This window comes from Octopus bimaculoides, chromosome 20, assembly GCF_001194135.2.
Source record: "Octopus bimaculoides isolate UCB-OBI-ISO-001 chromosome 20, ASM119413v2, whole genome shotgun sequence".
Classification (NCBI taxonomy): domain Eukaryota; kingdom Metazoa; phylum Mollusca; class Cephalopoda; order Octopoda; family Octopodidae; genus Octopus; species Octopus bimaculoides.
The window spans coordinates 47,618,180-47,636,368 of NC_069000.1; the positions used below are offsets into that span (position 1 = coordinate 47,618,180).

General features: G+C 37.6%; 1 protein-coding gene across 5 annotated transcripts in view; it reads left to right on the forward strand.

Annotated features, from left to right (window-relative positions):
- Positions 1 to 18,189, forward strand: part of LOC106879872 (ranBP-type and C3HC4-type zinc finger-containing protein 1) — a 47,683-nt gene that overhangs the window by 24,398 nt on the left and 5,096 nt on the right. For all 5 annotated transcript variants that reach the window (XM_014929594.2, XM_014929593.2, XM_014929592.2 and 2 more), the window contains 3 exons: positions 14,527 to 14,696; positions 15,552 to 15,663; positions 17,297 to 17,575. In XM_014929594.2, coding sequence (XP_014785080.1) covers positions 14,527 to 14,696; positions 15,552 to 15,663; positions 17,297 to 17,575 — 561 coding nt within the window. The remainder of the gene's footprint in view (positions 1 to 14,526; positions 14,697 to 15,551; positions 15,664 to 17,296; positions 17,576 to 18,189) is intronic.

Here is an 18,189-nt window from a genome sequence, read left to right on the forward strand (position 1 = left end):
AAAGCGAAGTAGGTGTTGTCCATGATGATGGACAAAAGTTGATGTATATCAGCTGTGGTAAGTCCGAAGCATTGGATGTTGGAGGTTATTATGCAGTCAGTCAATAGGTTGACCGCTGAGTGTGCTGGCACCGTTGTGTACATTGAGACAACGTCAAGACTAAAGGCGTATCTGTTCTGCCTGAGTTGGTCTTGGGGTAATTGGTGCAGTCTTTTGATGACTTCGTTGGAGTTCTTGACGTGTCCCGGAAAGGTGGAGAGTATGTGTTTCAGGATGTGAGAAAGTAACCAGGATATTTTATATAGAGGTCCTTCCACGCTGGAGACGATGGGTCTAATTTGGATCGTGTTGCAAAGACCTGTTGGGGCAAGTGAAATTGAAACTGAACCAAATTCGATGACTGGCACCTGTGCCAGTGGAGCACTAACAGCACCATCCGAGCAGGATCACTGCCAGAGCAGCTGTCTGGCTTCTGTGCCGGTGTCATGTAAAAAGCACCATTTGAGCGTGATTGTTACCAGTGTCGCCTTACTGGAACTTGTGCCGGTGGCACGTGAACAAAATATTTAAGTGAGGTCGTTGCCAGTGCCACTGGACAGACTCCTGTGCAGGTGGCACGTAATAAACACCATTTTGAGCGTGACCGTTGCCAGTACCGCCTGACTGGCCTTCGTGCCGGTGGCACGTAAAAGCACCCACTACACTCTCGGAATGGTTGGCGTCAGGAAGGGCATCCAGCTGTAGAAACTCTGCCAGATCAGATTGGAGCCTGGTGCAGCCTTCTGGTTCACCAGTCATCAGTCAAATCGTCCAACCCATGCTAGCATGGAAAGTGGATATTAAACGATGATGATGATGATGATGATGATGACAAACAAATATTAGTTCTTGCACTAACACAACTCCATTTTATGTAGCTCTTTTTTTCTCTCTTTAAGCATTTCTACCCCTTTAATACTTGTTTACGTTATATTCCAGCAGCCCTTTATATACTATATCCTCTAGTTTAACTTCATTCTCATGTAGAAAATTTTTTTTTAAATATACACCACACTCAGTATTGTTTCAAACTGTCAACTCATATCCTAATTCAAATATACTTTTCCATTGGACATTTCTCTACAACTTTCTTTACATGGCTTATTTGGAGTTAGAAATACCTATCTCTTATTCTTCTGTAGAAGAAATGTCTCATAAAACCTTTTCCACTTATATTTTCAAATAACCCTGAGTTGCCTTAGTTTTTGTTTATACCTAACTAGTCTCACATTTCTTCTTTCTTTCTCATAAGGATAAATATGAATCTCCTTGATTCTACTCTGCTATTAATTAAATTCATTTAATTTCTTTTCAACCATGAATTTGCATGATTTTAATATCGTTGTTCAAAACCAAAGAAATCTCCATTTTCCTCTTTTGTTATGCAATAAATCTGCAAATAATATTTCCATACTTCTCAGTCTTAATATCTAACCTACAGCAACAACTGTGGGTAACTTAATAATAGAATCAGCAGATGTCCTTCAAGAAGAAACAGCTGCGATTGACCCCTAACTACCTATATTTCTCTAAGTTGTAGAGAAATCCTTTTTTTTTTTTTTTTCCTTAACTAATCATATTCTCTTTATGGCCAACTAGACTTGATACTTTGTTCTTTTACAAACTCTTTTCAACCATTTCTTATTGTCTTCATTTTTTGCTTTCATATTCAGCTTTGGTGTCATGTTTTTCATTTTTCTCATCTATTCGACTCTGGTTAATTCCTGTTAGTAAAATGTTTTCTCCAAGAGCTTATGCCACAATGTTTTATTTCTGCAGCCATCTCTGAAATCCCATCTCATCCCCATAAACTACCATTCCTTTTTTTCTCTCTCATTTCTTCTTTTCCCAATATTAATCTCTACTGGGAACTTAATCTGATATTTTCTCCTAGAGCGAAGATACTTTTGTCTTTTTAATTTTATATCCTCTTCCTTCCTCTTGCTGACAACAAAAGACAGCTGACAGTATCATTAGGATATCAGGTAAAATGCTTAGCAGCATTTTGTCTGTCGGTAGGTTCTTGGTTCAAATTCCACCGAGGTTAGCTTTGCCTTTCATCCTTTAAGGGTCAATAAAATAATAAGTATCAGTTAAGTACTGGGGCTGATGCAATCAGTTATGCCTCCCTGTCCAATTTCAGGCCTTGTGCCTATACTAGAAAGGATTATTATTGTTATTATTATGAGAAAGTTTAAAGTGGTGAGCTAACAGAATTTTTAGAACATTGGGAAAGTTCTGAGTTCGAATTGTATCAAAGTCAGCTTTGCATTTCATCCTTTTAGGGTTGATAAAATAAAGAAGCAGCTAAGAACTGGCATTGATGCCACTGACTAACCCTCCTTGTGCCTCAATGAGAAACCATTTTTATGAAAAATATTTCTCCCTGTGTTTTAGTGAAATGTTTGTCCATGTGTTATAATTTCTCTTCCACTGCAGTTACAAATTTTTATAAGCATTAAAGACATTGAAAATCATTTAAAAAAACAAAAACCCTACAGAAATGTGGAACAGGAACTCTTACATGGCTGCGAGTCTTATTGGATATCAAATACAGTGTGTGTGTGTGCACGCGTGCGTTAGTGACAGAAGCAACCTTTGCAACAAATAGGAATTTGCACTTCCAACTTAGTATATATGTGTGGTTTTGAAAACCATAAGCTGCAGTAATCATCCTGAAAAATCATCTCATATAGACATTAAATGCTAAAAAGCATGGATTATATCAGATGACAAAATTTGACAGTACTGAAATGTGGTTTCAGCATGACATGTGCTTCATCCTCAGCAACAGGTACCCAGATTGAAAAGCCATCAAACCAATATCGTTGGCATCTATTAGGTTTTCCTTTTCAAATGCTTCACCAATCAACTGGGGTTTGCTGTTGTTTCCATCAGATTTTTTTTGCTGTATTACTGCTTCTGCTGTATCATTCTTCAAGAGTTCAGCCAAGATTTGGTCATATCCAGCAGCTTTGGTGTTCTTCAGTGTTTCCTTTAGCCATTCATCTTTGACCACATCAGTTCTTCACATCAGTATAAGCTGTCATCATGGAAGCATAGTGATGGGAACAGCAGAATTGGTAAAGCAGGAACCATGTTTCAATGTAGGTACTGAATCTAGGCAACAATAAAATGCATCAGAAGGTTCCTCTATACATGTCAATAGTCGTACAGTTCTGTACTGCAGTGGAAGTTGGAAGATGTCAGTGAAGTGGCCAATGTGTTGAACGTATTCTACCAACGAGGCCTCCAGAAGATCCTCAAAGTTACCAGTGAGATAGAATTACAAAGAAATCATTCAGTGAAACGAATCCCAGATACTGTATAACATCTTGGTGCTGTGTCAATATTATCTGGAAGGTCACATTTGGCATCTCTGCCAGCCATTTAACATACAAATACTGGAAAGACATGGGCACCAGAAAAAGGAAACCGAGAGCAAAAGAGATGATCCAAGAACACTTTGTGCCAGATGCACTGGAAGCAGTTGGAAAGAAGAGGGAACAGAGAGAGGATTGTAACAGATTAATGGCACTGGATGAAGCTTGCTGGTTCTTGAGTCTCACAGGATTGGAAAACATAAGTCTTGAGTAAGTAAGTCTCCCTCTGTCTATCTATAAGTATGTACACACACACACACACACACACACACACACACACACACACACACACACACACACACCCATGCAGATATAAATATACATACATGCACCTATAATAAATACATTATTACATATATTCATGTGCATATATGTACGTGTAAGTATCTACAATCCCAACATTAAAGAGAAAATAAAGAAAATATCACAGATGCAATTCTTTTATGTTGAAACATTGTAGTTTGAATTTATTGTTAGTTGTATAATGGAAGATTATTCCCCGTAAACCGTAAGTGTAAACACTTTTACTCCCTTCACTTGTATTCTATTAATGTGTTTACTCACTAACAAAGTAGTCAGTTCCAATTACTCTGGTGTGGCTCATTACTAATGAAAGTTGTACGATTTGACCAAGAGGATATACTGGTGAATGTGTGCAGAGAAAGTGCAGAAAAGTGAAACTTCACCAGAGACGCATCTCTTGATGATGCAGCAAAAGACTGGAAATGCAGCAGGCAAAAATCTGGAAAAGGATTTCATTTCCCTGACAAACCCATAACACTCATTTGCCTCTGCAATGCTAAAAGAAATTGTCATTACATAAAGGATGGGAGGGACCGGGGAGGTGTGGCAAATCCCTTGTTGTGAGAGAAAATGGATTGTCATAGTAACTGAATGCAACTTAAAAGGGTCAGGGTGATTGTCTGCAGGTAATAAGTAGATTGAATTATTTAATGCTGGGTCTACAGGCAGATGCTCTTCATAGGGGACATCATTGTTATCAGTGTTTCGCTTTGTCGCACATCCTTAACCTTTTAGCATCCGTATATGTTCCACCAAATGTAATGCTTCTTATTTATTCACATTGTTTGGAATTAATCGTGTATTATCTTGTAACCTTGAGATTTCGACAAGGTGGCTGTTTATTTTCACAATAAAATTATGGAGTAGATGTGAGAGGCTGGATCTGACCAGATTGAATATAAAACAAGTAGAATATTTTAATTGGACTTGGCTAGTGTATGTTGGTGGTGGTGGTGGTGGGGGGGGGGAGACACTAATCTGGGACTGAATGAGACATAAAAACACCTGTGGCAGCAAAAATGAGCCAGTGAAGTGTTTTTTTTTTTTGTCTTGTTAACATTGAAACGTGTGATAAGATTTGTGATGGTACCTAGCTGTTATCATCTCAGCTTCACAATCACTCACATCATGTTTGAAAGGGGAACAGCACTGTCCCTTTTCTGAGCCAAAATTCAAGCACTGTGCAAGTTTCTTTATCTTGTTTACTAATTTGTTTTTTTACTCTTTTTGTTCCTCTTTTTCTTTTACTGATTATTTTTGAATTTTTTTTTTTTTATAATTTTAGATTTACATTTGTTTGTTTATGTCGTGTATATTTATCCATGAGTTGGAACTGTGAGTTTTACAGTCAGAAGATGTCCTTGTTGTCAACCTTCACCTGTTTCTCAAGTGAAGCTCTTCCACTCTGTTGGTCTCTGAAAGTATAGAATGACAGAATTGATTGTCAAAAGGCAACGGAAACCTGGTGTCACTGTTTTACTTTGGCAGTTGTCCCATGAAGATGTAAAATAGCAACATCTACATGCACACACACACACACACACACTAAATAGTGGGCTTCTATACAATTTCCATCTACCAATTCCACTGAAAAGTCATTGGTCAGCTTAAGGCTATCTTAGAAAACATTTGCTCAAGGGACCACATGGTAGGATTGAACCTAAACCCAACTGACCATGTTCCACTCTCCTATTTTTATTGTAACAGAATTAAGCAGTTGTTTACTGAATGTACATAGGTTCAAATTGTAGCTTTGTCTTCAAATTTTCATTTTTTTCACTCATTAAGTCCCAAACACTTAAAATATGCAAATGTGTTTTTTCTTATTAATTCTTTCTTAATCGACTATTGTTTATTATATATAATTACTTTTTTAGAATTACATATTTTTGTATATTTTCACTGTTTTGTTTTTCTAGATTTGTTTATTTGAACTTTAGATAATTTTATTTCCTTATAACTTAAACTGCCACAATTAAGCCAGTTTTAGTGTTTCATTAAGTCATCTTAAACTTACATATATTAACAATTACTTAAATGTGAAATTCGTAATTATTTTAATATTAGGTTAATTAACAGACAGTCCTAGTTTTAGATTAACTAACAGTTAGTCTTAATGTTAGATTCATTAAAACAAATCAACTCTGTTCCCATTTTAATCCAAATATTTCTGTTGTATTTCTCACAACATAGGAGGATCACAACACTAATGCCAGGAGCGAGAATATGTAGAGACTAGACACAAGAAGAGGACAACAAATTTAACGAACAATAACCCTCCTCTAATTAAACACCAATGATAATGCCTCCTCTAATCAAACACCAACTGTATGGTCTTTTGTTTGGTCTTTTTTTTTTTTTATCATATTTGTCTTTTTTACATGGCTTCATTATTTTCACTGCACTGTAGTGTGACACCTCAGTTTAACACATACTCACAATATTTAAGAATTAGATATATATAATATATATATGGACAGCATTTACAGGTTCAGTAAGGAATAAAACAAACCAGTTTGTGATATTTTGTTCTGAACCTTTATAGAACTGGTTCAAATCTGGCCATAGTCCTAATTGCTTTCTTGGATTCACCCTTTCTCCATTTGTCTTCATGAAGGTGTTCTCACAATGAAATATCAAAGAATGTCCAACCCATGCTAGCATGGAAAGCGGACGTTAAACGATGATGATGATGATGTTTATATAGATATATATATATTACAAACTAAAAGCAGCTCTAGTAATATAAACATTATTGGTTGTACATATATTGCGTATGTGTTTTGCTTACGCACCAAATTTGCTGTGGGATAGAAATCTAGGGAAATCTTCTTAAACGATGCCAAATGTTAAAAAAACACAAGTACTCTTTAACACTTGGCATCATGCAAACGATAATGTTCATATTACATGTACACACATCCTCTTGTTTCTTATCTGCATAATATATATATATGCTCACACATGCAACATCATTATCATTTCACCAGTTCTTCAAATCTATTCAAATTAACTCTTCCTTTCGACAATTCAGGGAAACATGCCTTGCTTGTATTTTCTGTGACTGACTGTTATTTGTGTGTCCCCCAACCACTTCTTGGCAACACTAGAGAAATTGTTTGGATTCTGGCAAAATTAAGTTCTCTCATCTCTTTCCTTGTCTCCAAGCAATTTACACCATGGACTGGGTGCATTGAATAATGGCACCATAAACAGAGAGGTCTCTTGTGTCCATTCGTTTGTTCTCCAATACAAGCAGGTTATCTCATCGCCTTCAGGTGTTCATGAGTGAATGAAGGACGATCAGAGTGAAGTCTTGAAGAGTAGAAGAATGGAAGAGAGAGAGAGAGAGAGAGAGAGAGAGAGAGAGAGAGAGAGAGAGAGAGTGATTGACTGCAACATGACAATTATTTGTAGGATGATTGACTAGAAACTACATGTGGTGTGGTGGGGAAGTGAGAATGAGAGAGAGAGAGAGTAACGAGAGAATGAATGTATTGTTTAGTACTAAACATTTGGTGATGGGGAATGGGCGAATGCATGTGGCCAGATGTAGTGCTATCACTTATAGCAAGGCAATATGGTGGGAGAGATAGAGTAGGGAGGTACAGTGATAGGAGAAGAGTGGGTGGTAGATGGAAGAAGAAGAAGAGAGAGAGAAGAAAAATGTAGGGGAAATTAATAGAAATGCAGTGATTGATGAAACATATCAATCATAATTTCCATGTTTTTCTATGCCTGCAAGGATTGAGCAAGTCTTTCCAATACACTTCATATCAACTGTCATAGTTTCGTTTTTGTCATATATATATATATGTGTGTGTGTGTGTGTATATATGTGTGTATATATATATGTGTGTGTGTGTGTGTGTGTTAAAAAGGAAAATGTGTGAAGAATCTTTCAGTTGGTCTGGGACTGGTAATCAATGCCCTCCAATTCTTATATCCAAACCATGGAGATGATGTTGCTGCTGCTGAGTTGAAATTTTTGAAAATGTATTTAAAAATTTAATATGAAACTTAAAATAAAATTGAGCTCATATTGTATATTTGTCTTATTTTCTGGGGAAACATTTTTACATAAAAAGATATTTTTATTGGAAATCAATTATTTTTCTATTTACTTTGCTTGGGTTTCTTCACTATTCCTCATTTCTTTGTTGGGAGGCAAAAAGAAACAACTTCTGCAATGTGCAGCTGATCCTGGCCTCAAAAACAGTGATTTCAAATTAATTCCAATACTTTCAGAAGTTTGTCTTTATTAATTCTCATTCCAAATGAATGGTGGTGTCCCTAGCAACTGAAGTTATTGGAATTTGAAAGGTATCTCTGTTTGAGTCAAAGGAATTCTTTGAACAAAAATATCTTCACATTTGGCACGACCTGTCAAAGTTCTTCTTTCTTTGATATGTGGAACCCTTTGTCTTTACCACCACCAGGTAACTGTCATGACAAAGTTGAGCAGTAGGGGCTATGCTCATTTCTGAAGACGATCATTTTTCAAGATGAGCTGTTATGGAGATTCCAGAGGGAATCCCCAAATTAATTTCAAAACTCTATTCATCAATACAAAAGATCTTACCATGGAGTACAAGGATTGTTCCAGAAGAAAATCCAAACCAATATTTATCTTTTCATTTAAAAGCTAGCATAATACTTTTTGAAATCCATTGATGGCTATTTCCGTATTCATTTTCACCTTGTCTTCTCACCCATTGACTGCATCAAAACCCTCCACTCGGCAAACATGCACAGCTGGTTGCCCTTTTATATTCAGATGTTATGAAATGTTCTGCTTATTTATTCACATTGTTTTGAAGAATCCATGTATAATCTCAGCTTTGAGATTTCAACTTGTTTAGAATGAGTAGGTGCGAAAGGCCTGATCTGGTCAGTTTGAACGTAAAACATGCAGAATATTCTGGGCCTGATTTGGTCAGTTTGAATATTAATGGATTAATGTCCACCTGACAGTCGCTGTGTCCTTCTTAAAGAGCAGTTGTCATCAAACCTTAAACAAAGATGCAAAATCAAATTCCATTGTTTTCAGTGATTCAGTTAAAACAACGTTTGATGTGAAAAGCAGGAGACACTTTGGAGCCCTTTTTGCATTGCATGGGTGTCCCCTCTTCACTTGGGTGGAGTGTGTTGAAGGGCTTCACACACCTTCAACATTTCAATATTATTAAGGGACAAGTACATCTTGCCAACTGTATTATCTTGATTGATCAGTCACAGAAGAGTTTGGCAAATTCATTAAATTGACTAAGTTGAAAGTTATGCTCTCTGTTTGGACTTGTCAATTCTTCTTTCAATGAGATTGTGAAGGTTTTTCTATAATAAACTGTTTTGTAGATGAGCATCAAAGTACATCATGTTTAGGTGGCATTCATAGATGGGAAATTGCAGAGTTCTTCACACCCGCTCCTAATTAGTCCTAATGTGTGTGCCAGTCAGGGAAAGCATAACATCACCACTATAATTTGAAAGTGGATCTTGAACTAAATAAATCACTTTCTCTGTTTCCCTATTTGTAAACATACTTAATAGAATTGCTGGAATTTCCAAACTTCAGGTTGTGTTTTTAAAAGACCTTTGAAAACCGTAACCAGAAAATATTTTGGACTATTTATTGTTTGTCTTTCTTCAATAGTAGAATTTCTGTGTTTGGTTCTGGCCACAAATCCTCTCTCATCTGGTTTCTTCCTTATTTACAATGGGTGACTGTAACTAACAAGTGTTTCTCAGCCAGAAATCAATGCAGATACCTTTTTGTACGTTTCTTATCTTTCAAGCCAATTGCCCACTTACAAGTAACACTATTGTGACATGTATCGATGCAATTCTTTCTGTCCCACTTTCTATCAATTCTAGCATGCCCCCAGGGTTCAGTTTTCTCCCCTCCCCTCTTCCTTTTCTACATCAATGACTTCCCACCACATCCAACAACACTCCCCCCCCCCTAACACAGATTATCTTACTTTTCATTCTTCTCTTACCTTTCTCAACCACATATCATCCTCTTTCAACCAAGACACCATATGCAAAACCTGCACTGATTTCATGAATGGAACCCCTGAGGGCTTCGTCCAGTGGGGACCGTGTGCTAATTTTGTCTCTTTCAACAGCAAGAAGACACAAATGCTGCTACTCATAACAACAAATCTTCACCACTGCCACTGCTCTCTTTAATCAAGACCTTTAACTGGAGCAGCCCTCAAAACAGTTCCAAATGTTGGGTCTCCAGGTGACAGAACATCCTTAACGAAGCTGGTATCACATCCAAACAACTACTCCCTCAGTTGAGAGACTATCATCCAGTTCACTTCCATGGATCCTTTCTTCCAACCAGAATGGCCAGCCACAGTTTTGCCATTCTACATAGCATCATGAAACAGCAAACTTTTCTGAATGGAGATTCTTCTTTAACAGCATTTTCAGTTTAATTACTTTTAATTACCTTTAATCTCACCATCAGCTTGGCCTTCTGTGATACTATGCTTACCAATATTTACTGGACTTTCATTGTTCTTCAACTGGTTTTTTTGTCTGACCAAAGGTAAGACACTCGAATTCCATCATTGTATACACAACCCCTTTGCTTCAAAAAGTTTACAAACACAAGTTCCATAGGCTATATCGATATCTTCTACTACTACCCCCCCTCCTGCTACTACCCCCTCCTGCTACTAATACTACTACTTCATGCTACTGCTGCTGCCACTACTACTGCTGTAAAAAGCATATCAATCCTTCAGGTTCCATTATAGTCTTATTATATACGGCAAAGAGCCCCACGGCTCCTGAGAGGGAGGTACATCACACCACCTGGTCCTAAAGATGTATTTAATGGCAGCATTTTGTTGCCAAGCTTCTGACAAAAGCTGACCATCACTTGTCAATGCATCATTACTTCTCTTTACACTTCCCCATAATGACTAACAACACAAGTAAACTCCCTGAACAATTTGCCCTCATATTTTGCAATATCCTTTTTACCTCATTCCAATCTAGAACCCACTCGTTACCGCTTACTCATTCTATTCTTTTCTCTTATACAAACCTCTCAACCTCTGTCTCTAATTCATGCCTGCTGTCCAGACTCTTTTTCTAAGGTCACCATGAAACGTAGTGTCTGCACTGAAGTAGACTATATACCTGTCGTTCACTTCTCTCACCTAGTTATCAGTAAGAATTATTTCCAGTTTCAAAACATTTCTAAACAGTATCTACCGTTTTCCTAACACTTTGACTCTCTGGCATCTCTTCGACCATTATCTCCAGTATTTAGGCATCTATATTTCACTTTATTTCTCTTTGACATTATCGTATTCTAAAAATTCAAAGTTCTCAATTCCTCTGAGCTCTCACAATCATCCCACGTTAGTAAGACCTATGTACAAAGTGAATATTTTACAATCTTTGATTCTGTGATAGATGCTTCATACAACCCTCAAACTACAATTGATCCTCCTGGTCCTTTACAAAAAGAATATCTGCCAACTTTACAGAATCCCCCTTTCCTCCATTTCACTCCAGTGAGTTCTGTGAGCAGTAACCCACATCATGACCCCTACTGCATGGAGAAGGACTCTGCACTCCCCCACCCCCACATACAGACAAGCCATATGAAAAAGTACCTCCAACTATTTGAAATGAAGGTCACCAATCTTGGCAGTGTTCCTTCTTTTACCCCCCCCCCCAAAATTGTGTCCCACATCCAGTTCCTATATTCATAACTCATCAATCTCTCTCTCTCCCTCTTTACAGGGATCTATTCTGATCTCAGGAAACCTGCCATGCTGAGAGCCGTTCCCAAGAAAGGCTGCCCCTTTCACCCTGTCCTACTCATTTGCAGTACTTTTATGGAAATTGTCATTAACCAAAACACCCTCCAACACTTTCAATCTCTCTCCCACCCATTAATGACCCCTGGTGACCTAGTTTTCTCTGCCATCCATCAGTAGATACTCACCCTAGTGTTACTACTGTTGATGTCTCAAAGCTTATCACCAAGTCTAACACAAAAATCTCTTCTGGATTCCACCCCAATCTCCCATCTCTGCAATTGCTGTCTGGTTGTTCCTTGGGTATGCTTCAAGGTTTATTTTTGTCCCCTACCCTTCTTACTGCTAATGACTGACTTGTCACCATCTCCATTAATGCTCTCTTACACAGATTGCATGACATTCCATTCTTCCCCAACCTTGCAACCTTAACATGTCAAGCATAAACTAATTCCAGAAACAGACTTCTAATTGAGATATATCAGTTTTTGTGCTTTTCAATGATAAACACAACAGAAATCCAGAAGACATCATTAACCCCTCCCCTTCCTCCATCCTGAACTCAACTCTTCTTCACAGTTGGCTGGACTCTTGCCTTCCCCACTCAAGCATTCTACTCTCCCCACTCACATCTCCTTGACGTCACTCTTGTTATATCTGACCCTACACTCAGTCCTTCCCTCACTTGTTCAGGGAGAACATGTAGTGACCATAGGCTTTGTCTCTTTTTTCAGCTTTAGCAAAGGAAAGCAAAAATGTTAGAGACATTCCATCAATGAAGACAACTGAATCAGTTCCATAATCCTCTCTTTTATTTAAAAACTCCTTCTTTTTAACCCTTTTGTTACCATATTTCTGTTGAGATGTTCTCTGTTTCTTTCAATTAATTTTAAATATAACAAAGAATTTAGTAAAATAGCTTAGTTATCATTAAGCTGGTGTTAGGAACATAAATTATGATTAAGGATTAGTGGAAGATTTTAATTCAAAACTTTTGAAAACAACACATTTGTACCCCAGAGCCAGGGGTGGTCAGGTTGGTATCAAAAGGGTTAATTTGCATTTTTGTTGATTCCAGATAGTTTCCTCTTTGCTCTTCAGTCATGCTTCCTCACCATTCACTTCATTTTCTCAGATTCATTGTCAGCCATTTTAAACTATTTTTCTTCTCAAACTTCTCCAGAATCTTCTTTCAAGAGGAATGGCCTAAATAAGGATTTACTTTTCAGTTCCAAACTAAAAATAACATTTTTTACCTTTTTAGATACAAATTTCTTGTAATTAATATAGAAAATAATTATAATTACCTACTGAAACCTGTGGCACTTTGTTGCATCTAAATTGTATTGTTTGTGGCTGCTTCTTAATTCAGGTGGAATGTAGAAAAAAAAAAATCCTTTCTTTGAAATGAAACCAAAATCTTTTTTTTAATACCAAAAATATTAAAAAATTTTTGTCTTTTCTCTTCTTTTTCCTGTTTTTTTTTCCCTAAAAGTCTTTGGTTTAATATCTTTAGTTCTTGCCATAAAATTTATCCAAATTTCAAGATTCCAGTTTTTTTGCTGTCAGTAATTCTTCCAAAATTTAGAAACCATTTCAAGAAAAAAAAAATAGTCAGAACTGAAATCTGTTGTAAAAATCTGTAAAGAACGAACATGTTGAGGTGCTTTCTCAGTTGTTGTAGTTTGAAAATTGTTTAAATTATTGCAAAATTGATTAGACAGGATCCTCAGTTGCTCTTTGAATTGTTGTTGATAATGGAATTATTGATGACATTGCTGTTGATGAAAATGAAGACAGCAGGGTTTGTCAAATTTGTCAGGTGTGTTCGTTTTATTGTCGTTAAGTCAGTTTGTTGATAAAGACAGACAGGAGACTGCGTGTTTCACATGGTGATTGTGGAGTATTAATGGTGCCAGGGTCACTAGCAAAACTTGTACAATTTAAAATATGGGATTCAGAGAGGCTGTGCAACAGAGATAAATGAACATTGAGGTTTGGTGTTGTTATGAAGTCCCAAGCCTACAATTTACAAGTAATTGTTGGCCAAACCACCAGGTAGGACTCACAAATGCCACCACCCCTATCTTACACATCCATCTTTCAGTTTTCACACAGAAGTTTCCTTGCTCTGTGTTCCAGTGAGATTGTCTGACCTGTGACTTTACCGAACTCCAAACATGACATCCCTACCCTGCACACTGCCTCCCTCACTACTACAAAATCTTCATCACTGATACCTCTAACAATACAAATTGCTGCATACATCATACACTGCCTTTCTTAAATGATCTTGGCAACATTCTGAAATGGTGGCCCTGACTCCACCTTTGAAGAGTGTGTTTTGTCTTTCACCCCCTCTACTTATCAACCATTCAGAACCAAACCATTAAGAATCAATAGAAATTTTGGACATGTTAATGATTCTGTAGACATAACGTTGAGAAAACATTTTTAACAGAATTAGATTTGGGTACAGCTCCTTGGTTTCTACAAATAGCTAAGTCTCCCTTGGACTCTTCATCACTTAAACACACTTCTCTATGCTTGGTGGAAATGTTATTTAATGTCCAGTGTTTATATGCTGCACATAGATAAGGTGTTGGTCTGCTTATTCGTGACTCAGGGTTTTGTTGCCATGGCAGGTTTTCTGTTGTTAAAAGAGCTCCATTCTAATTAAAATCAAATTACTTACTTGCCCTGTGCCAGAATGAGATGATCTGGTCTGGCTGACTAGACATTCAATTTGTTCTGGTGCTGGAGGCACACACATACACATAGAAATATACTTAGAGAGAGAACGAGAGCAAGAGAAACATGAAAATGTCTGATGTCAAATCAGCAATCCAAAATATCTCCCATTTGCCCTGTACTCACGCCTTACTTAGAAGCTTCTATACTAACCATAAACATGTATATTTACAATAGGCTTTCTCTATTCACTAAAGGTAGCTGGTGTATTTACTACATGTTCATGTACTCACTGTATATACGTAAACTTCTTATATTTTCAGATAGAGAACCAACACAAAATTGAAAGAGAGAAACACAAGCAACAACTGATCGATGCATCAAAAAAGAGTCTAGTTTCAAACCCTGAGCAATTCAACTGCCCCGTGTGTTTTGACGATATTCCTCCTGGTGATGGAATCATTCTTCAGGGATGTCTGCACATGTTCTGCAAGTAAGTAGTTACAAGACACAGTTTGGCTGTCGTAATATTCTGCACCAATAGATCTCACTCATTTCAGTTTTAATGAGTACCACCTGTTGTTTAATCAATGAAACTAAGAACCCTAATCACCATCTGATTGGCCTCCTTCACACACTTCCTGTCAACCCAGTCTAACACTTGGCTCCAAACCAGGAACTTGTTAACCATTTGTAAATGGGCTAAAATGTGATGGGTAATTGGGTGTGTTATCATCCATAAATTAATAAAAGAGTTTGTGGACTCTTTTAATGATTTTTTTTAGTTGTAATGAGTGAAGAATTTTAATTTTCAGATAAATGATATTGTCATTGCTTTTCCTAACCAAAGTGATGCGATAATTACAACCTCCTCACAAATTACAAATAATTACAAACTCCTCAAACTCTTACACGCTCCCCTTCATCTTATATATTGCAGTACATCAACTTTTTCCTTTGCCAAGTATTTGACTCTTATATCTTGCAATTCCAATTTATTGTAGAGCTTAAAACCTATCACACTTCAAATTGAAAGTCTGTGATGACCTTATGAGAAGTCAGCCTTAAAATCTTAACGGGATGGTTGCTGTGGTTGTGGTAGGGTTAGCGTCATCATTATCTCCCTTTAATGTCCCCATTCTGGGTTAGCATGACGGGAGTCGGTTGTTATTTGGAGTTACTGCTCTTGTAGGTATGGTTCTTTGATCCAATTTCCATTTTATATTGGAATGGTTTCTACCGTCAGAAATTTAAGTTCTACTGTCAAATCAAGTTATAATGTAGAAAGTTTATGACTGAACCAGGAAAGACTCCAACACAAATCCATCTGTTTTTCTCTTCTTTCCAGGCAGTGTCTAAATGATGCAGTTTACCATAATGACTCTGGAGATGCCAGATGTCTTTTCCAGAACGAAGAATACAAATGTGATGCAAAGATTCCTGAACGTGTCATCAAATCTGTGAGTAAAGTATAGTTCTGTTGTAAACAGCAGAAGTGTGTTTACTGCGAAGAGAGATACTCAATTATAGATTAATTGATGTTAATTAATGATGGCAGTTGGATGATGTTAGGTGCAGGTTGTTCTTTACAGTGTGAATGTGTGCCATAAACAATCTCTTTATAATCTGTGTGTGTGTGCGGTATACAGTACACTGACTTTGGTGCTTCTGATTGTATTTCATAGCTGGTGGTAAACAGGAACTGCCTGGTTTTATGACATTCTGTCTCTTTAGAATATTTCTGAAAAATAAATGTTACAGGAATGCTACTCTGTGTTTTTGTGTGCATATTGAATGTAAAATTTTGAGTGAGAGGCCTTTTGTTGCCAGCAGAGGTAGGAGCTTACTGAACTTTGCCCAGGCTATCCTTATTCTAGCAGCTATGCTCTCAGAGCATCCACCCCCACTACAGACTTGATCACCTAGATAGCGAGAGCTATTAACTATGCCTAGTTTTTCCCCCTAGCATGTGATGAAATCTGTTTTCTGTACATTTTTGGTGTTTAGTGTACCTGGGCATCTTTCACACACAAAAACTTTCCCGGTTAACTTTCTTTTGATAGTGCTGCACCTCTTATGTGTCCATAGCTTACACCGGGTACATCTTATGGAGTTTCTACCTCATGCCTTTTCTACTGATCAAGCAGGACCATCTACCTGAAGGGGTTTGTGATTTGTCTGCCTTCCTACTTGCTAGGACTTTGGTTTTGGCTAGGTTAACTCTAAGGCCTTTCGATTCTAGATCTTGCTTCCACACCTGAAACTTCATCTCTAGTTCTGGCAGTGACTCAGCTATTAGAGCAATGTCATCAGCATAGAGGAGCATCCTGTCTTGAATTCCTTTGTTATTGCCTGGAGGACTATGATGATCCTTGGTGAACCCCTACTTCTACCTGGAATTCTTCACTATACTCATTGCCAACCCTCACCTTACTGACAGCATCTCAGTACAGGGCTTGTACAGCTCTTACCAATCACTCATCTATCCCTAGTTTCCATATTGACCACCAGATAAGGGATCAGGAGACCCTGTCAAAGGCTTTCTCCAAGTCAACAAAAGCCAAGTACAGATGTTTATCTTTGGCGATGCATTCTCTTGCAGCTGCCTTACCAGAAATATAGCATCAGTAGTATTTCTACCTGCATCTCATCTAGGCTAACTGTCTCCCTAATTAGTTGGGCTGTGACCCTCTCCGTAACTTTCATCACCTGATCCAACAATTTGATACTCCTGTAGCTATTTCTATCTAAAGCATCACCTTTACCTTTGTAGCAGTTGACTATGGTGCTGCTACACCAGTCATTGGGTATGACTCCTTCATGAGCTACCTGATTTACAATATGGGTGACTAGACCCTAACCCACACTGCCAGATATTTTAAGCATCTCAGCGCTGATTCTTGATAGGTCGGGGGCTTTCCCTGTCTTCATATGCATAATTGCTTTATCTACCAGGGTACTTTCGATTCAGGTAGCTGGTCCCTCAATTAGGTCAACCATTAGCAGACTCTCCTCCCATTCATTCTCCATGATCACCCTTTTTTTTCTCTCTCCATATATACATACAAACATACATTATCTTTGTTTTTGCAGTTGGTTTCAGATGAAGTGTATAAACGCTATTTATACCTTGGAATCCAGCGAGCAGAGTCTACAATCAACAATAGCTTCCACTGTAAAACTCCAAACTGCCGAGGCTGGTGCATATACGAGGATGATGTGAACTTCTTTCCATGCCCTGTGTGTCAACACACCAACTGTTTGACCTGTAAATCGATTCATGAAGGTAAAAACTGCAAAGAGTTCCAGGATGACTTAAATCGAGCGTCTCGCCAAAATGCTAATGCAGAGCGGACTAAAATATACTTAACGGTAAGCAAACGTTAATTATAAGCTAATTAATAGAGATGACCAAGCATCTGACTAGATGCTTTACTCTGTGTCTAGTTTTGGATTAAAAGTCACTGTCGTTCTTCCAACCAGATTAAGGAAATAAATACTATTTATGGCATTATCCCATAATTCCATCTGATCTTAATGTATTTAGGAATAGCCATCTTGCTAGATCTAATTCCCCTCCAAGCTGATGAATTTTAACTCATCACCTACAACACACTACTACTACTACAACTACGAGAGCAATCCTTGGTGAATCCCTACTTCTACCTGGAATTCTTCACTATACTTGTTGTCAACCCTCCCTACTACTGCAACTACTAGAGCAATTCCAATAATTGTTTTAGGTTCTCAATTATAGTTGGGGATGATAGGGGCATCGGCCCCAGAAATTATCATTAAAATGTTTTGTAAAACACCATATTAACTTCGTGTTGTGTTCCCAGTATTTAGTGACAAAACATGAAACTGGTTGAGTATTCCTTAGTCATTTGTATTTAATACCTCATGCTATCAAATTCTTTAACCCTATCATGCCATGTTCCCAGTATACCGAGAACAGCCTGAATGAAATCTCTATTGGATTCCCG